Genomic DNA, 24,215 nt, shown 5'->3' with positions numbered 1-24,215 from the left:
ATATACAGTGTCAAAAGCTTTATGGCGATTGTGACGACATAAAAACTACCAATATGCTCTAATGAAATAACAAGTCGAAATAAATCATCTTCTAATCATTCATTTCTGCTCGCCCCAATATACCCTTCGTCACTTCACTCGTATATTTATAGAATATCTGACCTTTCCCGTGCTTCGAATGTTAATGAGACGGGTTTTATTATTGACAGAAGTCTGATATACAGAACTTTGTTTATATTAACAGTATTTTGTGTAAAAGTTAAAAATAAATAGATTAAAAATGGTAGCAGCAAACAGTTTCTTACTTTAGCTATTCCCCAGTGCAAGTCAGATCAAAAAAAGACTTTCCCTGACGAAAAAGGTATACAGATATATTTGATATTTCATTTTGAAACTTTGAAGAGATGTTTTAGTTTTATTTCTATTTAATTAAAATTTAAAACCTTTCATAATTTTAAAACTCTTTTTATTAAGTCTGATTCCTTGACGAAAATATTTTTCATTAAAAGACATACATGTATTTGTTCAACTGTTAAAAAAAACTTGCATACACATGAATATTTTTCAAACAAAACCTGCAATAAACAATACCTATGAGTAATCAACATTTGCTCTTCAATGAATCAATATGAAATAAAATTGCGCGTCGTATACAAATATTTTCTTTACAATTTCCTTTTTTTAATAATTTTTTATTCTAATTTCTTCCTTGCTTATTTTTGTTTTCAATTTAATTAAAATATGAATAGAAAAGAAAAATTCTCTCCCTCCAAGCGATACGGCTCGACATTCTTCATTCAAACCGCAAGGGACTGGAACATGCTTCCTGAATCTGTGTTCCCCGACGAGTACAATATGGTGGTCTTCAAGAGAAGATTGAACAAGTACCTTGTCAGGAAGCGCGCTCTTTCTTAGGTCACATGACACATCTTTGTTTACTATCAGGCAATATCGTAGTCAAGTGCTTCCCTATCGTACAATAAAAAAGCGCGTGTGCCGAGCACACGTGTCAGAAGTGAAATTTCGTTGGCAAGATTTAAAGATATCGCCATATTCCACAACGAAACGGTATTGCCATGACGCGACCTTGAAATTTTACTCTCAACGCGCCTAAAAAAGTTTCACTTCAAAAATCCAATCAGAGAAACAGATTTGCCCCATATCACAAATGGACACATCATCACAAGGTAACTGGAGAGAGTCAGGCGCATTAGCTAATTGCATAGATCACGCAAGGAAACAATGATTACTGTTTATCCGTATGTACTTACGCTTGTAGCGAGTTTCATCAGTTGTTCAGATTATTACTTAAATTATATTTTCATGCGATACAGGGTGCGTTCATTGCATTGTGTAAAAAGAGGGACCGTGCCTGTGTGTGTGTATGAATATACATATTTTAGGGTCAAGATTATTGGTTTTTTCTTTCTGTTTATTTACTAAAAGTATAAGTACAATATAATAAAAAAAATTTGCTCTCCGAATTGATAATTGATTAAACTTTTCTAATTTATAAAAAATTAAGATCTCTAACTATTATTATCATTACTTACCATTCCAATTTTTTTTAATGTCAACATCATGCATCTATTCGAGATTAATATTATAGAATATTTTTTTGGCTGAAAATATTAGCCTCTACAAATATTACGTTCACATGTTATTATTCAGAAGTACATAATTAATTAATTTGTAACACTTATATTTTCTATCAGCCTGTAGATAAAGAGGCTATAATTCAATATTGTAAATCGATTCCTACATGATATTCATCCTCGATAATCATTATTACGTTTCCGCTGAAATATTGGTCTGAAGCAAAACATTTGCTTAGTAGATATTAATTCCGTCAAGATGGCGCACTGCTATGTGACGAACATAATTTGGTGTAAGTTATTATAGGCTTAGTGATCATATTTACTAAGCTAGAGGCAAAAATAAATATACTAGACGATATTGCGTAAAAACAAGATTTCTTCAAGACAGTTCAAAATATTTCGTACAATTGGTTATTTCTTTTAGCCTCATTTTTCTGTAAACACTTCCCTTGCTTTGTTTATTTATCTTTGCACTGCGTTTTCGTAACAATTCATGGACAAATAAAATTATAAAAAAAATATCAATTTACAATAAAATACTTTTTTCCAGGTATTTTCATAATAATTGCAATCCAAGTACCACATTCACTGAGCACCAGGATCCCACGACAATCATGTATTTGTAACAAGATTTACCAACCAATATGTGGCTCAGATAATCAAACTTATGGTAACGAATGCCTTCTGAAGTGTGTTAATGATGAAAATAAAGAAGGAAACCCCATCATCGGTGCTTACCCTGGAGAATGTAAAGAAGAAGATTCGTGCATTTGTTCAGAAGACTCCAAACCAGTGTGTGGATCTGACAAGAATACATACAGCAACGAATGTTTTCTTAAATGTGCTAGTGATAAAAATAAAAATGAAGAGGCTCCAATAACTATGGAGTATGAAGGAGAATGTAAGAAAGAAGAGGATCCATGCGTTTGTACAAAAATTTATTTACCAGTTTGTGGTTCGGATAATACCACCTACAGTAATGAGTGTCTGCTGAAATGTGCAAGCAATGAAAACGTTAAGAATAGTAAATCTGATATAACCTTAGCCTATGAAGGACAGTGTAAGGAAAAAGAAGAGGATTCATGCGTATGTCCTTTCATTTATCAAAGAGTGTGTGGCTCTGATAAGACGACGTATAACAATAAATGTCTACTTAAATGTGTTAGTAATAAAAATATAAAAAATGGAAAACCTCCCATTACAATAGATTACGATGGGCCGTGTAAAGAAGAAATTAAAGATAACGATCAAGATTCCTGTATTTGCTCGTTCATCAACCAACCTGTGTGCGGTTCGGACAAGGTCACATACAACAATGAATGCCTTCTAAAATGTGCAAATGATGTGAATATTAAAAATGAACAACCTCCCATTACTACAGCTTATGAAGGGCAGTGTAAAGAAAAAGAAGATAACCAAGATTCCTGCATCTGTCCATTCATTTACCAACCGCTCTGTGGTTCAGATATGGTAACATACAGTAACGAGTGTCTGTTAAAATGTGCGAGTAATATAAATATTAAAAATGGAAAATCTCCTATTTCTATGTCACATGAAGGAAAATGTAACTCGATTGATGCTGATCCAGCTAAACAGAAAAATGAATCGTGTGTGTGTCCAATGATTTACGAACCGGTGTGTGGCACAAACCAGAAAACATATACAAATGAGTGTTTCCTGCGATGTGATAGCTATAACAATACCAAATTCGACAAGCTTCCAATCTTTGTAGATTATGAAGGAAAATGTAAAGAACAAAGACCATGTGCTTGCGCGAAAGTATATCAACCAGTTTGTGGCATTGATGGCGTGACCTATGGAAACGAATGTGAATTAAACTGCAAGAATTTCGAATTGGAACAATATGGTCGAAGACCTGTAACAATTGTAAATAAAGGGAGATGTCCAGAAAGTTGTATTTGCGTTAACATTTACGAGCCAATATGTGGCACTGACGGTAACACATACCCTAATAAGTGTGAGCTATCATGCAAAAATAAAAAAATGGAAAACAAAGATTCGTATATCAAAATTGCATATCCTGGAATATGCAATAAGGCGTGTAACTGTACATCTGAAAAAGGAGAAGTGTGTGGGAGTGATGGACAAACATACGGAAACGTTTGCGAATTAAAGTGCGAAAGTGAAAAGTTGGAAGAAGTTGGCCTTTCTCCTATCACAATGTACAAAAAAGGAGCTTGCCAGTATGCATGTGATTGTCCCTACGTAGTACAACCCATATGTGGCAGCAATCAGAAATCATATAAAAACCACTGCATCCTAGACTGTGTAAATAAAAATGTTATACGTCCCTATGAACGCGTACAAACGTATCCCGGACATGAATATAATAATAATGAAATTACAAATTATAATGAATATAACGTACCAAATAACTATGGAAATTATGATTATAACAATGGATATGATTACAACACGTTCAGTCCAAATAATTTCAATCCTTATGACAATTATGCATACGGAGGCTATCCACAAAATAGATACAAACGAAATTTGAACGATGAAAGTAATAAATATTCAGAAAATAATGCCATCAGCAATTATAGAAGTGAAGAGCGTAGAAAATACGAACAAGGGGGAAATTACGTAGACAATAATTACAATCAGCAGGGTAACTATAAATCAGGAGAGAATCTACCAATTACAGTCCAATATGTCGGGTTCTGCCGGGACTGCTACTGTTTCGAGGTTTATAATCCAGTTTGTGGAAGCGACAGTAGGACTTACGAAAACGAATGCGAACTAAATTGTAAGAACAATAAGTTAAAAACGTTAGGTGAGAAGCTAATATACGTGGTGTATCCAGGCAAGTGTGGTTTCTGCTACTGCCCTGATGTTTACATCCCCGTGTGTGGGAGTGATGGCAAAACGTACACAAACACTTGCGTATTAGAATGCGAGAATAAAACTCCAGGAAATAATAAAAGAGTTGCCATAAAGTATTTAGGAGCATGCCATGATGAACATTGAAATTTTTTAGGTGATATAATAAGAATGTAGATACTTTAGTCTGTTATCATAAGTATTTCAAAATGTGCTTACCTTTTATTTATTTTGTAAAAAGCTTGGTAAGTACATTGTTTATACCAATTGTAGCTTAGAAAATTAGGACTGTTGGAAATCTGAGTCATGATTTTACTGCAGCGAGTTCTAAGTAACTATTTGCCAAATTTTGATTAATTAGATTTAAATTATTTTTTTTTAATCTGATTTAATGTTTACGTTAGTTAAGTTGCTCAAATAAATATTAAAACATTTATGTGTAGTTTTATTTTTGGTTTCAGTTCATTTATGTACATGTAATTTAATTTTGTCGATGTGAAGTCGAAGTAATAAAATTATTCATTTATATTTATTTTATGTCCACTTCACGATAACTGATAATACAATATTAATGATAAACAAGTGAACGCTGGTCCATTCTAAAAAGCCACTCTTTATTCAGTTTGGTGATACCAAAATTTATCCTAACTGATACACGTATATGTGAGGAAATGGACACAACCGAACATTATAATTAAGAGAGTTGGTGTTGTCTCGTGGACTCGTGGTGCATAATAATAGATATCAATTTAACTGACCAAAATATTATGTGTTGGTATAAACGTTACATTAAAATACTTTTTCTTGTTGTTGTTGTGCTTGTTTTTGTATGTTCTAATACTGAACAACATTGAATTCGAGTTTTCATTTGCACTAAAAGATCACGAAAGAATGCTCTTGCTCAAGCTCTAGCTAAAATGACTTATCGTCAATTGTTAAAAAAAACTTAAGATAGAAAGTGAAGGAATATGAACTCAATATAATATTATAAATATAATATGTAATAGGTTACATATTACAAATGTTAGATTCACATACTTGAATTCAAGTGTCCTTCATAATAATTGTCGAATCAATAGTCTCTTATACGAAAAAATTATAACTGAAATTTAAACAGTTGTTGCTGTAATTTGATTGTAGGTATTAAAAGCAAATGAAATTTATCATCTTTATTCTGTTTCTGTGTATTCTTATGATGTTTTAAATAAAACCGATCACAATCAAACTATAAGAAGAAATTAAATATATTTATATTCATCTTCAAAGTAAGTATTATCCCAGAACTTAAACATTAAAAAAAAACGTAAGATATTATAAAAACCTAATTTAGCCAAAAAATCCCCGTATAGTGAGAAAACTAATGATGACGTCATCATCACAATTAACAGGAAATAAATCTAGTTAGAGATTCCATTGCAAAATAAAAACATACATACGCAGTATTCACCATATAAAACTGGTTGTGAGACAGGTTAACTAACTTGCACATCTATGTGTCGCAGTTATCTGATTGAAACTGCCATTTGATTGAATGACTGGCGCGTTCATAGAATTGACATTTAATTGAATGACTAAAGGACACTTCGTCAAGTTGTTCAATGTAACGTTCAACGTCTTGACTGAACGTCATTTGGCAGAGTCGTTGGTTTGGATAAAGGGGTGGGTTAAGTTAGGTTCGTTGTTTTTAAATACCCATAAAAAGTAGCCTCGCTTAGCTTGGATCGATCGGCGGTCGTCTTTCAATGAACGCACTAGACATTCAATCAAATAGTAGATCCAACCAGCTGACTGAGACATATTATATACCTATTTTTTATAGTGTGGAAATCTTCCAAAGATACCCACGGCCCCCGGGGAAGAAACCCCACTGTGTTCCGTCGAGCCGCTTTAATGATGGGGCCGCGGGTATTGGTTGGAATTCTTCCGCGACAATAATATTATATGCCTACTTAATGAAGGATAAGTTGAAAAAAACTTTTTAATAGTGATATTTTTAACCGACTTCAAAAAAAGGAGGAGGTTATCAATTCGGCCGGTATGTTTTTTTTTATGTATGTACACGGATTACTCCGAGGTTTCTGAACCGATTTACGTGATTCTTTTTTTGGTCGATGTGGGATGGTGTCGAATTTGTCCCATAAAAATTTTATTCGGATAGGCCCAGTAGTTTTTATTTTATGGGCATTTTTGCAAGTGCAAGTTTGAAGTCGGTTGTTTTTAACGCAGTTATCACTTGTATTTAGTCTGCTATTTCAATTGATGTTTCCGTTAAACTTCTTATCTACCCTCCAGCCTCTTCTTTACCTATATATTTATTTAACCACCAGTGAAATAGCATAAGCGATCCATAACATTGCAAACATTAAGGACTTTCACGACGTTTTAAAAATATAATTATCATTATCTGAGGCCAGTATAAGCATTTCTATTATGAGACATATTCTAGACTACTATTAAATGACATCCTTTAGTACAAAAGGATGCAATTTATTGGTTTGATAAGTCCAAATTTTGGAAAACATGAACACGTTACAAGACTCTATATACTTATACATATATTATATTATTACGCTTCGTATCGCCATATTATAATACAATTGACTAAACAATTGTCAGGCCCCATATATATATACGACTTTATTAATTTTATTTATCAAGCGAATATTCATTTTCATGGCGAGTAGTACTGCCATAAAATGAAGAAACATCTTTGTAAGTTTTACATATTTTTTGTTAATAAAATTACCTATAATTACTATTAGCTTTTAGTAGTAACTAACAATTTATATACGTTAATCTCAATAGCGCAGACGTTTCAAGGTTATATAAAATTACTATTTTGTATCGAAAATTGTTTCCTTCTTGAACACTTTTTAATTTTTAATTTTTTACATAATCATTGATTAAGAATTATTATTGAATAACTTCTAAATATTTTGAAGAGTGTTTCAATAATTTTTATGGGACATAACTATTATGTTATCGTGGTGTGTTTAATGGTTACTAAAATAATAAACTAGCTAAAGAACTTGTTTTTTAATTTTATTTCAGTATTTTATGAGTCATATTTTATTTACAATCAGTAATATTTATTGTTTTTCAGGTATATTCACTATAATTATTATAGTCCAAACATCACTATGTTACACAAAGAAACCACAAAATTCTTGTACATGCACACGAGAATATCAACCAGTTTGTGGATCAAATAATGTAACCTACAGCAACGAATGTGGACTCGAATGTGAAAATACACAAAACGGAAAAAAACAAATCACAGTCGCGTATGATGGGCCATGTCGCAAACATTGTTCTTGTTCAGAAGATGATTATATTCCGGTATGTGGCAGCGATTTTCGAACATATTTCAGTGAGTGTCATATGGAATGCGAAAATAAACAGCGAACAGAATCTAGATATCCCCTTTTTGTAGTGAAATACGACGAGTGTGATGACGAGTGTAATTGTCCACTTAATTATAGCCCAGTGGTAGGTGACGATGGGAAAACATACAGCAATCAATGTGCTCTGGATTGTGAACTTGAAAGCAGAAGGAAAGCTTCCACCCCCGTAAAGTGTATTTGTTCAGATACGTATAATCCAATATGCGGAAGTGATGGAGTAACTTATGACAATGTCTGCAAGTTTGGCTGTCAAAACAGAGGATTGCAGAGGAAGGGCAAAGAGCCAATAACAAAAGCAAATGATGGTAAATGTGAAGAACTTTGTTTGTGTCCTTCGGATTATCAACCAGTTTGTGGATCAAATAACGAAACCTACAGCAACGAATGTGAACTTGATTGTGAAAATAAACAAAATATAAAGAAAATCTCAGTAGCGTATGACGGTCCATGCTATGAAAAATGTAATTGTAAAAATGTAATATATAAACCAATATGTGGAAATGATGGGAAAACATATGATAATGCGTGTACATTTGACTGTAAAAACAAAGAGCTAAAACAAAACGGTAAGGATCCTATTGAAAAGTTTAGCGACGGTGAATGTTCTGAAGTTTGCTTTTGCCCTCTCAATTATGACCCTATATGTGGTAGTGATGGAAAAACTTACAGTAATCAATGTTCCCTAAATTGTAAAAATAAAGAAAATAAAAAGAAAAATAATCCAATAGTTAATAAAGAAAGTGATGGTAAATGTGAAGAACTTTGTTTGTGTACTTCGGATTATCGACCAGTTTGTGGATCAAATAATGAAACCTACGGCAACAAATGTGAACTTGATTGTGAAAATAAACAGAATATAAAGAAAATCTCAGTAGCGTATGACGGTCCATGCTATAAAAAATGTAATTGTAAAAATGTAATATATAAACCGATATGTGGAAATGATGGGAAAACATATGATAATGCGTGTACATTTGACTGTAAAAACAAAGAGCTAAAACAAAACGGTAAGGATCCTATTGAAAAGTTTAGCGACGGTGAATGTTCTGAAGTTTGCTTTTGCCCTCTCAATTATGATCCTATATGTGGTAGTGATGGAAAAACTTACAGTAATCAATGTACCCTAAATTGCAAAAATAAAGAAAATAAAAAGAAAAATAAACCAATAGTTAATAAAGTAAGTGATGGTAAATGTAGTGAACCTTGTGTTTGTACACTCAACTACCAGCCCGTATGCGGAGACGATGGAAACACTTATGGAAACCAATGTGCTTTGGATTGCAAGAACAAAAATCTTAAAAATAAAGGTTTGATTCCAATAAAGAAAGTGACGGATGGTAGTTGCCCAGAAATATGTAATTGTTCATTTAATTATGATCCCATTTGTGGTAGTGATGGAGAGACTTATAGTAATCAATGTGCCCTTGATTGCAAAAATAAAGAAAACAAAAAGAACAATAAACCAATTATTGAGAAAATTAATGATGGTAAATGTGCTGAAGCTTGTTTCTGTACTGCAGACTACTCACCAATTTGTGGTGAGGATGAAAATACTTATTCGAACGAGTGTGTTTTAAATTGTAAGAATAAAGAACTGAAACTTAAGGGTCAAAACCCAGTAAATAAAGCAAGTGAAGGTGAATGTACGGGAAACTGTTTGTGTCTATTTAATTATGATCCGATTTGCGGAGAAGACGGCAAAACTTACGATAATCAGTGCAAACTCGACTGCACAAATGAACAACTAAAAAAAAATAATACCGTAATCATGAAAGCTTACGACGGTGAATGCGCCGAACCTTGTGTGTGTCCTTTAGACTACACGCCTATTTGCGGAGAAGATGGTAACACTTATGGCAACGAATGTGCTTTGGATTGCAAAAACAAGGATCTCAAACGTAGAGGTCTACATCTAATCAAAAAAATAAGTGATGGCGAATGTACAGATGGATGTGTTTGTCTTGCTGTAGTTCAGGAAGTATGTGGCAGCGATGGGCAAACATATTCAAACGAATGCAAATTATCATGCGAAAGTCAACGTCTAGAACGAATTGGGCTGTCCCCTCTCACAGTGGCGGATAATAATGCCTGCAATAATTCATGCAACTGCTACACATCGGTAATCCCCGTGTGCGGATCTGACAACAAATCTTATAAAAATCCTTGTATATTAGAATGCGCCAGTCGCTCGAAACAATTCTCTATCACAGTACAGCACACAGGAGCTTGTCGCGAATGTGACTGTCCAAATAATGATTATGAACCTGTATGTGGCAGCGATGGGAACACCTACGACAATGAATGCAAACTCAATTGCGAAAAGAACAGAGTTCAAAAACTAGGAATGAAACTTTCTATAGTTAATAAAGGCGATTGTGGTGGATGCTTTTGTTCTAAGATATATGAACCGATATGCGGCAGCGATGGAAATACATATGGAAATGAGTGTGTGTTTAATTGTGAAAATAGAATCCGAAAAAAAGACAAAAGGTCTCTACTGGAAATCAGTAGTAGAGGCCAATGTGGTTTCTTCAACTACTACAACTGCAAGGCTTGTCCGCTGCTGTACCGCCCTGTTTGTGGTGACGATGGCAACACCTACTGGAATGTATGCTACTTACTCTGCAGTAGCATGGCCAATGCTATGAGAGCTCTTCCTGCGATTAACCTCTGCAAAAATGGACCTTGTTAGAACAACGTTTAACTTGTCACATTAATTTAATCGAAGTTTAAAATTATTATGTATTTCGGTCAATGTTGTTAAAATTAATAGTAATTAACATGTAATGACTTTATTTGATCACGATCGGTGTTAAAATGGAATGCATATTCGTTGTTTTTGCACGAAAATTGTAACCTTAAGATCGGAATTTCTAATAATTAATAACATTGTTAATTTGTAATTAGACTTTACAAATAAACTATGATATGAACATGTTCTTTTTTCTTTTTAACTACGGATGAAGGCTGCCTATATGTATAACTTTTTTGTTGGCATAATTATTATTTTAAATAATTTATAAAAACTTAGAATTGGATTTAAAACTGATTTAGTTCGATAACTTATTATAAATTCCGGTACAGTATACAGATTAAGTTTTATAATCATTTATTTTTTTTTCATACTTACATTATCTATTAATTATTATTTGAAATAATTCCTAAAAATCACATAAATCATTGGAATCTTCCCAAAAACAAATTAGTTTTCATAATTATTAAACAAAAAATTGAGCTTCGCTAAAACTTCAGTAGCCCACAAACGATGCCCTACAAACTATTTTCTAACAAACTATTTTTTAAGCCCTTTGAGAGTCATTCCAGTCGGCCGCAGGGAATAAATGCAATGCAGGGAATAGGGCACTAGAGGAAATTACTTCACGATTGGCCCAACCGTAAAACCCATAATATATGAAAAACCTTCAAATAAAAAACGCCTGTCAATTTTTTTAGGCAATATCGCCTGTTGTTAATAGAGATGCAATATAAAAAGGGGCAAAAATTTATTTCACATTTCAGATTCATATTTTAATTCCAATTTATTTCATATTATTTGAATATCCATATTTTAATTCGACTTATAGTTACGTTATCTATTTGATTGAAAGGATTACTTAACAAATAAAAATTATAATAATGACTTGGGTACATAACAAAAGTAAACACGATGTTTTCTGCATAATCTACTATGATATTATGATGAGTTAAGTTTCTGAACACTTGTATAAACTTAAAGTAATAAAAAAATACGAATAAGGATTTTTTTGTCACCAATTTCAAAGAATGCTTGCTTATATATGTAATATTAATATTCAAATCATTAGAATGTTCACATTCGATAAAATAAAATTTCGCTAATGAATTATAACAAAAGAAAGTGAAAAACTTGTTCATAAATTAGCGAATATGAGCTGAATAAGAGGTTATCGACACTATAGTGGTAATTTTGAAAAAAAAAAATGTTTTTCACATTATTTTATACATTTTGTCTGTTGGTTTGAACAATATTTAATACAAACTGTTTTTATAATTATATTTTTAGGGATTATTAAATATTTACGGGTTAGTGGAATATTTAAAATTTTTCTGTACACTAATATTATAAAGAGGAAAACTTTGTTTGTTTGTTTGATTGTAATGAATAGGCTCATAAACTACTGGACCGATTTTAAAAATTCTTTCACCATTCGAAAGCTACATTATCCACGAGTAATATAGGCTATATTATATATTATTATCACGCTAAGACCAACAGGAGCGGAACCACGCGGGTGAAACCGCGCGGCATAGCTAGTTACATACAAAGGGATGGCCCTGTTAGTGCTAGAAAATATATCAATTAAACATTAAACTAAAACTTAATATAAAATATATTTACAAACGAGTCAATATGAATAACATATTGTATAACTTTATCATTATAACATAATTACTATCGATGACATTATTACATCTCATTAAAAACAATTGTCTGCGATAGTAATGTATAAAACAACTTGACGATTAAATAAAAATATATGCCTTCACAAGTGATCAAGCGGGAAAATGAGAGAAAAAAGCTGTAAGTCATTATGTTCCTTTATATAATGTTGTGATTATATAAGCACCAATTTCTTTTGAAAATATGATGTGGGTAAATCTCGATATTGAGATGATTTTCATTTTATGATTTTCAGATGTATTGGTATTGCTGCTACAGAGTGGATTGATTGCTGCTAATTCATATGTTCAACAATCTGTTGTTGAAACGCAACCAATATGTCCATGCGAATATAAATACAACCCAGTCTGTGGCTCTGACGGCATCACATACATGAACGATTGTGTCCTCCAATGTATCAGCAATCAAAATCCATCTCTAAACAAAATAGGTGACGGTGAATGCGAGTCTTGCATCTGTCAGTATGTCAACTTACCGGTATGTTCTCTGGGAGGTCTGACGTTTCCCAACGAATGTGAGCTAGCCTGTGAAAACAAAAAGCGTATAAATGCTAAACAACCAATCATATATCTTGCGTACAGAGCTGCTTGTGTTGGACCTTCAACTGGATGCACAGACCTCGCTTCTCCAGTTTGCGGCACAGACGATATTCTATATAGAAACAAATGCGTCCTTGATGTCACTAGCAGCTATCTCATAAACCAAGGTAATCAACCAATTGAAGTTAAAAATAATGGTGCTTGTTTAGATGGATGTCTTTGTCCGCAAGATACCCAACCAGTATGCGGCAGTAATGGTTGTATCTACAACAATCCGTGTTATATCGCTTGCCAGAATAGAAGGAACTCTTGTTCCAAGTATCCTTACATAGATATCGCCGACGATAGTGTGTGCTATTTGTGTCACTGCAAACCAGAACAAAACCCTGTTTGTGGCACAGATGGTAGGACTTATGACAATCCATGTGAGCTTAACTGTGAAGCTAAGAAGCCTGGAAGTTCGTATCTAGCAATAGCTAGTTATGGAAAATGTGCCGGTTGTTACTGCACACAGGAGAATATACCAGTGTGTAGTAGTGACCAGAAGACTTACACAAACGAGTGTCATTTAAGATGCGCCAATTCTGCTGATGGTGGTACTAGAAGTGTGTATTATTATGGGGAGTGCCAGCCTCGAGGGTGTAGTTGTTATACCTGTCCACCGGAATATCAGCCAATGTGTGGCACTGATGGCAGAACTTATTGGAACCTTTGCTGGTTGAACTGCAATGCTGGCTGTTTGTCGAGAGATAAAAATACGTCTCAATCGTTATTCCTCAAGAAGAGGGGTGCTTGTGAATTGTAAATCAATGCATTTTTTACACAGATGAATGAGTTGAATTGTGTCTGTTTAATAGAAATGAACAAATTTTAAATATATTATGATATAATCATGAAATAGTGTACATATATTTTATTTTTATGTGTGCATATATTTTTTTTTTCCTTTTACATGAAAGCGTAACAGAGATAAAGTAGATAAAGATGAAAATATGACTTACGGGTTGTTCATGACGCAGTAAATATATTCCGCTTATAGTCATATTATCGCCACAAACCATCGCGCGTAGGTTTTAAACGAAATCTATAGTTTATGAAGGATTTCTTAAATATCTCTCATTGACTAATAAAAATATATTATACCTAAATGTTCCTCTATCATCAAGTCAAGTGACTTATTTAATTAATACCAGGGAACAACCTGGTATCAATTGAATCTGTGATACTTTTAAAATAGGTAGTAAATTTTATATAATAATATAGTTATAACTAAGAAAATTAGTAAATTATGCACATTTTTATATATTACTAGCTGCTCCGCGCGGTTTCACCCCCGTGGCTCCACTCCTGTTGCCCGTAGCGTGATGAAATATAGCCTATAACCTTCCTCGATAAATGGGCTATCTAATAACGAAAGAATTTTTCAAATCGGACCAGTAGTTTCCGAGATTAGTGCGTTCAAACAAACAAACAAACTCTTCAGCTTTATAATATTAGTATAGATTTACAAACAAAAAAAACATGTACCGCGTCCCATTTTCAACTAAAAGACGCGTGGCCTCTTATTACAGCGAGCTATAAAATGTAAGTAAAATAGAAGCTAACCTGAGCTTACAGGAAGCTTACAAAGAGCTTAGCAGCCACTTGCGCCCGTAGTGGCCGTAGTTAGCGCCTTTGTCGCGAGCAAAGTACGGTGTCGTTTAACGAGTCTGCTGTATCATTTTATCGTCAGGAGACTTTTTTATGACATAGATAGATCTAATGTTTAATGTAAAACAATTATGGTCTATGATAAACGTTAAGGTCCAACAAAGAAGTCCGGTACAGGAAGAAGAAATTTTAAATCAGAATAAGATCGATAAATAACAATATTCTGCTTGCAAACATAATATTATGTTCGAAAGAAGAAGAAGAATATTTCTTGCAATCGTTGTTCGAACATTTATTTTTATAATTAAACACACGATGAATTATGGATTCTTTGAAAAACGTACTTACATCTTTATAACCAATATATTATTATTTTATAAATAAAAAAGAAATTCGAAGTCGGGTATTGTCTAATTGTCGTTCATGGAAAACCTTTCTTGGAATTTGTCAAAGTCGTCTTCTCGTTGAATTAACTTTGTTAAAGACTTCAAATTTTGTTGTAATTGAATACACTTGAGAGGCACAACAATAAACGTACATTATTATTAATTGTAGACTGTAAAAATTAAAGAAATTTTTAGGACAATATTTAGAGCAATAAAAGAAACAGACCATATAAGTGAAGGTAAACCATTAAATTTCGATAAATTATACAATGAATATTTATAAAGGCCTTTCATAGATAAGAGCCCAAACAAAGACGCTTTCAATAACGGTAACACAATAAAATTGCTAAGTGAATAATTCGAATTTCAACAAAAGTTATACACAAACTCGCCTTGGCCATTTTCAAACCGAGCTTGGATCCGAAACTTGCTCGAATGAAACAAATTTAATTACAGATTGGCGCGCGAATTCCTACTACCTGAAACTTGTTAATTAGATTTAAAAGCGGATTTTCTAAGTTTAAAAATGTCCGAAACAACTCCTTGGGCCATGAAAACTTCGCACCCCTTCAGTTCATGACTGCGACTACTTTAAGACTGAAATCTTAAGAAACAATAATTTTAACTTTAACACGAACTAAAAATTAACGCCTATTCAAAAAAGAACATAGCAGACATTGACGTAATTGCTATTAAATTTGGTAGGCGCTCTTAATTGGATATTCGTGCGTAAGCGTATTCAATAAAACACGATTATAAAATACAAATTGATATTAAAGAAACGCAATTTCACGGCTATTTCGTTTTACGTTTACAAAAGACGTAAATACGTTTACCACGTGGACTGAATCACGTTTTATACCACAAGGGAAAGTTAATCTTGGAGTCTTAAATTGTGACTGAAATTAGTAAAACATAAATAATTTGATGATATTATGTTCTAAAATAATTTATTATGTGTAATTTTTAACATGTGTACAATTTAGAACAATGTTAAAAATAGCTATAGTACTACGGTTGACTTCACTCGTTGTATTTGGCGCGAACTTAGATACAGGGTTCCTTCAAACTGTTATAGTGGACTATTCCGAGTTGGCGACTGAAGCCGAAGTTAACAAAAACAATATTTTAGAGTTTCTGAATAAGACTCAAGTTCAGCAACGATATAGAATAAAGTACGAAACTTTACTGGATAAACTCACGGGTAAGAATTCTTTCATAAATTTCACTTAGACCTCTTTTTATCATTAAATAAACATTTACTAAACATTTAAATAACGATTTATTAGATTTTATTTTCCTTTTATTTTATATATCATCGGAAGCAAAAAATAAACAGATATATCCGCAGAAAGAGAGGAAAAATCTTCATTACGAATTATTAATTGTTTCCAGGTAATCTCAGCGTGAATAATAATCGAAGAGGTACGTATGACCTAATTAAATCTTCAATATGTTATATTGATTGTTTTGCTGTATAATAACTGCTTTAATTTAATTTAATTTAATGAATTTTCTTGAAATACATATTAGTAAAATTACATGGCAAAGTGGCCAAGTTATACCTATCCGACCCTTTCATTTTACACAATAATCTGTTTCTAGTTCTTTCTAACAAGTATATTCACAAATAGGAAACCCAGAATGTTTTTAATTTTATTCTCATTAATATATTTACTAGTATTACATCAATTATAACAAACACATAGACAACATATGAAAAAGCTCTACATGCTCTATACAAGTTAATCGATCACACTCATCAGGGTCCACCAGACGCATAGTCTCTGGCAAGAACACCTCCATAGCAGCTGTACCGTGGCAGGCGTCTATACGAGAGAAAACATACCCCATCTGCGGTGGTTCGGTTGTGACTGAATATTGGATACTGACCGCTGCACATTGCTTGCTGAGGTAAAATATTATATGATACCTGTATATAAATTTTTATTAATAATTATGTTGTCAAGTTTATGGTATAGAGTAACTAAGGTACTTTGTTAGGGCTTGTAGAGTATTGTATAGTAAGACGCATTGAGTTGGACGCTTGGCTCTACATTAAATCTGAGAACTTTTTCAAACTTTTTAAAAATGTTTTAGTGGTTCCTGTATACACTGTATCGAAGATAAACATCTATTTATTTAGAATGAGTAGGTTCATCTAGTTACTTAATGTTATCAGTAGTTCAAATTTCTAACTATCCTATCATAACCAGATGAAGCATAACTGCAAATGTCAAACAGAACATACGCGAACCATAAACGGTGTTACACAGAATACACAAAAACGTGCCTTTAAACCCATAAGCTTATAAACACTCCATTAAAATAAACATATTGTGCCGAAAGCGTAAATCCTTACCAACAAACAAGGATTTCCTCAAAATATAGAAGTTCGACAATACCCCTCGGGATGTCAAGGGTATCGCCTATATTTTCGCATAAAGGAATAGAGTATTTGTCAGTATACAAAGCAGGAGGAATCCCTGTAGTAAACTCGTGGAAATAAAATACACGTTGCTCGCACATTTTATAAGGCGTTTCGGTTTTCATAGAATATATTGGCGATGTTGATGGTCTCATATGAATTTCTGAAATATTCGACGATCGTGTACTAGATTCAGTTTTTTGTTCATAGTTTTTTCTGCTTTTTTCGGCTTGATATTTCATAGTAACGTTTCATGTGTAAAAAACTTTTTCTTTTGTATATGGAACGCAAAAAGGTAGCGAGGTAAAGAAAATATTATCACTATTGTGAAATAACACAAAATAATATGTGGAGTGATGAACTCAGCCTTTACTCTATTTACATTGTACATAAAGTTATCCTATGAAATAAAAGGCAGATTTATACATATATAATTATAATTATTGAATTTATATTTTTTGGTTTTTAGGGCATTCAAATGCTTTATAAATATAAATTTATAAAGAATAGAAAAAATTCGATCACGAGGCGGGACTTGTTTATTGTTATTGTTAATTGTAACTTGACTTGTTAATTGTATTCACTGAAAAGTGCTTCATATTGGTTGAGATGGTTGTTAAATCATCTCAATAGATGGCGCGCGGTGTGTCCCTTAAGACACATAAAACTGAAAGGATAGAACAAATTCGATTGCTCAGGCGGGTCACGAGTGGCTGAGTTGGTTAGGCATCCGCCCCGGAATGGCGCGAAGGATGCGGGTTCAAGTCCCGCCTCGTGATCGAATTTTTTCTATTCTTTATAAATTTATATTTATAAAGCATTTGAATGCCATAAAAACCAAAAAATATAAATTCAAGAAAAGGTCGTGTTCCATCGTTACAATATTGTATTCACTGAAAAGTGCTTCATATTGGTTGAGATGGTTGTTAAATCATCTCAATAGATGGCGCGCGGTGTGTCCCTTAAGACACATAAAACTGAAAGGATAGAATAAATTCGATTGCTCAGGCGGGTCACGAGTGGCTGAGTTGGTTAGGCATCCGCCCCGGAATGGCGCGAAGGATGCGGGTTCAAGTCCCGCCTCGTGATCGAATTTTTTCTATTCTTTATAAATTTATATTTACAAAGCATTTGAATGCCATAAAAACCAAAAAATATAAATTCAAGAAAAGGTCGTGTTCCATCGTTACAATATTGTATTCACTGAAAAGTGCTTCATATTGGTTGAGATGGTTGTTAAATCATCTCAATAGATGGCGCGCGGTGTGTCCCTTAAGACACATAAAACTGAAAGGATAGAATAAATTCGATTGCTCAGGCGGGTCACGAGTGGCTGAGTTGGTTAGGCATCCGCCCCGGAATGGCGCGAAGGATGCGGGTTCAAGTCCCGCCTCGTGATCGAATTTTTTCTATTCTTTATAAATTTATATTTATAAAGCATTTGAATGCCATAAAAACCAAAAAATATAAATTCAAGAAAAGGTCGTGTTCCATCGTTACAATATTGTATTCACTGAAAAGTGCTTCATATTGGTTGAGATGGTTGTTAAATCATCTCAATAGATGGCGCGCGGTGTGTCCCTTAAGACACATAAAACTGAAAGGATAGAATAAATTCGATTGCGCAGGCGGGTCACGAGTGGTTGAGTTGGTTAGGCATCCGCCCCGGAATGGCGCGAAGGATGCGGGTTCAAGTCCCGCCTTGTGATCGAATTTTTTCTATTCTTTATAAATTTATATTTATAAAGCATTTGAATGCCATAAAAACCAAAAAATATAAATTCAAGAAAAGGTCGTGTTCCATCGTTACAATATTGTATTCACTGAAAAGTGCTTCATATTGGTTGAGATGGTTGTTAAATCATCTCAATAGATGGCGCGCGGTGTGTCCCTTAAGACACATAAAACTGAAAGGATAGAATAAATTCGATTGCTCAGGCGGGTCACGACTCACGAGTGGCTGAGTTGGTTAGGCATCCGCCCCGGAATGGCGCGAAGGATGCGGGTTCAAGTCCCGCCTCGTGATCGAATTTTTTCTATTCTTTATAAATTTATATTTATAAAGCATTTGAATGCCATAAAAACCAAAAAATATAAATTCAAGAAAAGGTCGTGTTCCATCGTTACAATATTGTATTCACTGAAAAGTGCTTCATATTGGTTGAGATGGTTGTTAAATCATCTCAATAGATGGCGCGCGGTGTGTCCCTTAAGACACATAAAACTGAAAGGATAGAATAAATTCGATTGCTCAGGCGGGTCACGAGTGGCTGAGTTGGTTAGGCATCCGCCCCGGAATGGCGCGAAGGATGCGGGTTCAAGTCCCGCCTCGTGATCGAATTTTTTCTATTCTTTATAATATATTTTATATTATAATTATTTTTATAGTTAATACCTTCTTCCAACTCTACTACATAAATTTAACTCATTTATAGATAAACAATTATACTTTTACCCCCCTACCTCGAATCTAATCGATCTTTTATCACAAGACATTTTTCATGTTTTAAACAAAAAAAATGACGTAAACAACTATTCCCAAGTAATAAATAGAATAAACAAATCAATGAAACAGAAGCTAGAATGGGTACAACATCGACAAAATTCGTTTCTACAACGCAGTAAATTGGGTAGAAAGTCCGAGGCTTTAGCGTCGCGCTTCCCGTGAATTGCAGCCTCCCACGATTTCAATTTATCCTTCGGCCCGATTGTATTTTTTCCGATGCAAAATAGCAATCACCTAGAGCAGCGGTGTTCAAAGATTAAAGCGGGTGTCGTAGGAAAATAATTTATTATGGATGGTGAATAATACTTTTTAGCAAGTTTTTAGTGATGTAGGTACATCGTAGAATCTTCGTAGGTCTTATGATTGTCCAGAGTTAACTATAAAAAATAAACGTAACTGGGATGTTTATAAGAAAAGATAACAATATTTAAGTATATTATACTTATACAAAAATAAAAAATAACAGCTTTATAAATCTGAAATACCTATATGTGGAAAAATGCAAAACGCCCAAGTGCGAATAAAAATCGTGATTATACGTGGTCGGCATTATGTAAATGTATGTTATGCTAACGTAATAACGTGCCTAATTGTTCTAGATGTTTTATAATACAGTGCTGACATGCAAACATTTAAATAACTTGTCGTAAATCCTTTCATAGCAAAAGCATATGTAGCCAATAGGGAAAAGACTGTAGTTTTAATATTTTATGCAATAAACTAATCAAGGTAATATTCATACTTTTACGGCCAAACGACTTTACATAGTACAATCAACATTGAAAGCCTTCAATCATACTTGTAAGTTGTACCGTGTACGTATAGATACATTTTACAATCTAAACCGGGTGTATTGTATCACACCAAACATTTGGGAAGCACTGTCCTAACAAAACAAGATGTATATTTTTCTGTTGAATGTACGCGGCGGCTCTTTACGACGGCGCCCCAGAAATTTATAGTCAGATACTTCGGAAACGACACGTTCCCAGTATTGGGCGATCCTGTCGGCGATAGGACATATTTCTCGTATTACTGACATCTATTCGGCTCACTTCGACGCCCTTCAAATTGATAGAGTTTTTATTTGCGCTCCCGTTTCATTTGGGTCCATTTATTGAATTTTGCCTGTAACTGCGTGTAATATAATATTACGTCCATTCATCTTATTGACTTTTTATTTCAAGTATTTGAGATGTAGACGCTCTTTTTATGTCACTGCTTACACTGCTGTGTCTTTTACATGAAATAGATTCATAATTTTTGTTTATGATTTTATAATATAGTTATAGACTCTATTTAATTAGGTACATTTAATTCGAAAAATTAAGAACGGTTCTATGAAAATCTTCGAAAACTTACCATCTAGGTTATGTTGTAGAGTGTAGACTATAGTCCATTTAGTAAAGTTTCTCGTAAATAGTGACCCATACTCTTAGCCCATACTAATATTCAATGCATGCGTGTCGAATGTCGTTTTATGCACAGGTTTTATGTTCAGCGTTCAGCCGTTTGTAACATACCTATTCTCTGTATTCATTTTTACGTTTGAGATGCAAACCGTGTCAACTAAAGGTACCTAGATAGTACTTCTATAAAATGTTATAGCTCTGTTGCCAATGTATAATACTATTCGAGATAATATCTACATGTACATAATATAAATGCGAAAAGTAAAAGTTGCTCTATCTTCCCGCATAAATTCATTTTTTCAGCGCGTCTTTGTTCGTTGGAACAACATTAACTTTATATCGATTTAGCTTCGAAACAGATGGAGTTTCATTAACTTACCACTTTTTACTTACTTAGGGACAGAATTTTCAAAATCTATACTCATATTAGAGGTATAAAGCTAAAGAGTTTGTTTGTTTGTTTGTTTGTTTGTTTGTTTGAACGCGCTAATCTCAGGAACTACTGGTCCGATTTGAAAAATTCTTTCGGTGTTAGATAGCCCATTTATCGAGGAAGGCTATAGGCTATATATCATCACGCTAAGACCAACAGGGGCGGAGCAATGCGGGTGAAACCGCGGGGAACAGCTAGTCTTTAATAAGAGAAAAAGATCTTATACTATGTAGGCTAATAATAACATAGCAGTGCGTATTTATGGCAGTCAGTACTACCTACAACTGAAATATGAAACTTATTATCTGCAATAGACCATACTTGATTGGACCTTCAATGCCTTGCCTCAATTTAATTAGTTCTGGAACGTTCTCAGCTTCTTAATTGATTGAATTACAGCGTTCATTCGTACATTACACAATTTTCTATACGGAAATGTAAAATAAATTAAGCATTTGTCAATTTTAATTTATCGTCCATTAATGTACAGTGAAGAAGTGAATTAATAATGCGATTCGGGAGTTATTGTCGATTTGAAACGAATCAATTCATTCCGTAAATTTGTTTAACAAAAAGTTAACCTTCAATCGACGATTTCATTTATTATTAACGTCTAATTATGGCTGAACCATTTTCGTTTGAGCAAATGGACAAATTACTCACTATTAATAATTCTTTATAAAGAACATGCAAATCCAGGCTATTAGGTCTCTTTGTACCTAAATGTAATTTAAATCCTTTGAGTCTTGAAGACCCAAAATATATAAACGTCCTTCAGTTAGCTCTGAGATTTAAATCTAGACGTTAATTACCAAAATGTGCGTCCTAAAATGTTAATTATTTTAATACCTACATAACTTGGCTTTCCAAAAAAGTATTATATATTCAAATTAACTAAGTACAACATGGTACAACTTACGATAAAAGACACTAAAAACTTCAGTATTAACACAGGTATTAATAAACGTTTATTTTTATTTTTTAAAGAACATAGACTCCTCATATTTCAGAGCGCAAGCCGCAGACCTGACAGTCCGTCTAGGATCCTCCTGGAAGTCCCACGGCGGCGAGATGTATGACGTCAAAGAGTCCCACGTGCACCCGCGCTACGTCAGCAGCACAAAGATCAACGATGCTGGTCTGGTGAAGCTGTACACACCGCTGAGGTTCTCATCCAGGGTCCTGCCGATCCGGATAGCTATGAGAGAGAGCAGGCTCCCGGCTAATCAAGTCGCGATTGTGTCGGGGTGGGGGAAATTAAGGGTAAGTTCTTAATAGAGCTAAAGATTTTGGCAGTTGTGTAGCTAATAAATGTTTTATTAAAGTATGTCCTAATATCTAGACAGAGTATGCCGCTTTATATAAAGTTTAATATAAATTAAGTGTATTATTATCCACGGTTTTATGGCTATTTTAAAAATACGTAATCATTTAGATATTTAACTTTTTTATAGCAAAAAATCGCCAAATAAAAATAATGTCGTTTTGTGTGTTTTATAAATTTAAAAGCTATTTGAAATCACTATCGAATGATTTTTATTGTGTTAGCAGAATTCAATTCTCAATAAATAAAATAGCCAGTCACAGATCGCGTTATTAAAAATTCTACGAGGGTTAAAAAATTTCTTGTTTGATATTTTAACAATGGTATTTATGAGTTACCTACTATTTATTTATTTGCTTTCTTCTTAATAAAGAGCCATTATAATTATCCTTTTCATGTAACCCCGTTCGTTTATATATTTTTAAAATATTTCAGGAAGGAGGTCCCGGAGCAACCTTCTTACAATCAGCTAGTATAAAGACGATGGCCATGAAGCTGTGCCGACAGTCTGGTCTGGAGAAGAAGTCAATAGATCCTGCTAGCATGTTCTGCGCGGGTTCCTTTACACAACCAGCCCCTGATGCTTGTCAGGTAAGGAAGTATAGAATATTCTAGAACTGCTGTTAGAGAAAGTTAATAGCACGGGGAATATTTGTAGAATACCTAATGTGAAGTAAATCGGTTCAGAAATTATTGTATTTTATATAATTAGTTAATATTTAAGCTTTTGCAATTTTTATCTTTTTTGAAACCTGCCTAACCTAAACTTATTAATAATGTACATTTTACATAGACCTAAGGAAATCTACATTATAGGGAGACAGCGGCGGTCCTATAGTATCCGAGGGGACCCTGATCGGCGTTGTTTCGTGGGGACTAGGGTGTGCCCGGGGCAACTTCCCGGGCGTGTACACTAGACTCGCACACCCCGTCATATGGGACTGGATTCATGGACACATTACTAAAAAACCTGACACTAATGTCACATTTTAATTATATTATTTTTGTAGGTACGGTCTATAAATATGTGTAAGTGTGATGTATTTATAGTCTGCACCTAAACTTAACCCCTAACTTCGGGTATATTAAAGCTTACTAAACTATAATTATTATTATTATTTTACTGATGTTCAAATTTAAATGTAAATTAGTTAAGTAAATAGTATTTTAGTGCAATTCCATCTGTAAATAAAAAGACTGAATGAATGTAGATCGTTTTATTTGTGCCTCTCAATTACAACAGATAAATA

General features: G+C 33.6%; 4 protein-coding genes across 5 annotated transcripts; all 4 read left to right on the top strand.

The window, feature by feature from the left end:
* Positions 1 to 1,755: 1,755 nt before the first annotated feature.
* On the top strand, positions 1,756 to 4,876 carry LOC123691989 (agrin-like). The gene is made up of 2 exons (XM_045636588.1): positions 1,756 to 1,888; positions 2,149 to 4,876. Exons 1-2 carry the CDS (start codon positions 1,855 to 1,857, stop codon positions 4,587 to 4,589), a joined length of 2,475 nt encoding a protein of 824 aa, XP_045492544.1. The 5' UTR covers positions 1,756 to 1,854; the 3' UTR covers positions 4,590 to 4,876.
* Positions 4,877 to 7,108: 2,232 nt separating this feature from the next.
* LOC123691917 (serine protease inhibitor Kazal-type 5-like) lies at positions 7,109 to 10,779 on the top strand. Of its 2 annotated transcripts, none has more exons than XM_045636505.1 (2): positions 7,109 to 7,154; positions 7,546 to 10,779. In XM_045636505.1, exons 1-2 carry the CDS (start codon positions 7,139 to 7,141, stop codon positions 10,536 to 10,538), a joined length of 3,009 nt encoding a protein of 1,002 aa, XP_045492461.1. In that variant the 5' UTR covers positions 7,109 to 7,138; the 3' UTR covers positions 10,539 to 10,779. The 2 variants fall into 2 exon arrangements, with proteins under 2 accessions (XP_045492461.1, XP_045492462.1); XM_045636506.1 differs by lacking the exon at positions 7,109 to 7,154 and having other exon boundaries at positions 7,431 to 8,151; positions 8,593 to 10,779.
* Positions 10,780 to 12,391: 1,612 nt separating this feature from the next.
* Positions 12,392 to 13,631, top strand: LOC123691944 (serine protease inhibitor dipetalogastin-like). The gene is made up of 2 exons (XM_045636538.1): positions 12,392 to 12,407; positions 12,523 to 13,631. The coding sequence occupies exons 1-2, from the start codon at positions 12,392 to 12,394 to the stop codon at positions 13,629 to 13,631; spliced, it is 1,125 nt and encodes a 374-aa protein (XP_045492494.1).
* Positions 13,632 to 15,852: 2,221 nt separating this feature from the next.
* LOC123691943 (trypsin-4-like) lies at positions 15,853 to 24,050 on the top strand. The gene is made up of 6 exons (XM_045636537.1): positions 15,853 to 16,066; positions 16,258 to 16,287; positions 16,629 to 16,776; positions 22,652 to 22,904; positions 23,401 to 23,556; positions 23,782 to 24,050. The coding sequence occupies exons 1-6, from the start codon at positions 15,853 to 15,855 to the stop codon at positions 23,956 to 23,958; spliced, it is 978 nt and encodes a 325-aa protein (XP_045492493.1). The 3' UTR covers positions 23,959 to 24,050.
* The last annotated feature ends 165 nt before the right edge of the window (positions 24,051 to 24,215 follow it).

Source organism: Colias croceus, chromosome 5 (assembly GCF_905220415.1).
Source record: "Colias croceus chromosome 5, ilColCroc2.1".
NCBI classification, from domain to species: domain Eukaryota; kingdom Metazoa; phylum Arthropoda; class Insecta; order Lepidoptera; family Pieridae; genus Colias; species Colias croceus.
The sequence above is the reverse complement of the archived record's forward strand: the minus strand, read 5'-3'. Positions and strand labels throughout refer to the sequence as shown.

Excerpts from the sequence above, each read along its gene's own strand:
- LOC123691943 (XM_045636537.1), top strand. The coding sequence starts at position 15,853 with ATGTTAAAAATAGCTATAGTACTACGGTTGACTTCACTCGTTGTATTT. Across the intron at positions 16,288-16,628 it reads CGTGAATAATAATCGAAGAG|GGTCCACCAGACGCATAGTC; the intron begins GTACGTATGACC and ends CACACTCATCAG. Across the intron at positions 16,777-22,651 it reads GCTGCACATTGCTTGCTGAG|AGCGCAAGCCGCAGACCTGA; the intron begins GTAAAATATTAT and ends CTCATATTTCAG.
- LOC123691989 (XM_045636588.1), top strand. The coding sequence starts at position 1,855 with ATGGCGCACTGCTATGTGACGAACATAATTTGGT. Across the intron at positions 1,889-2,148 it reads TGTGACGAACATAATTTGGT|GTATTTTCATAATAATTGCA; the intron begins GTAAGTTATTAT and ends ACTTTTTTCCAG.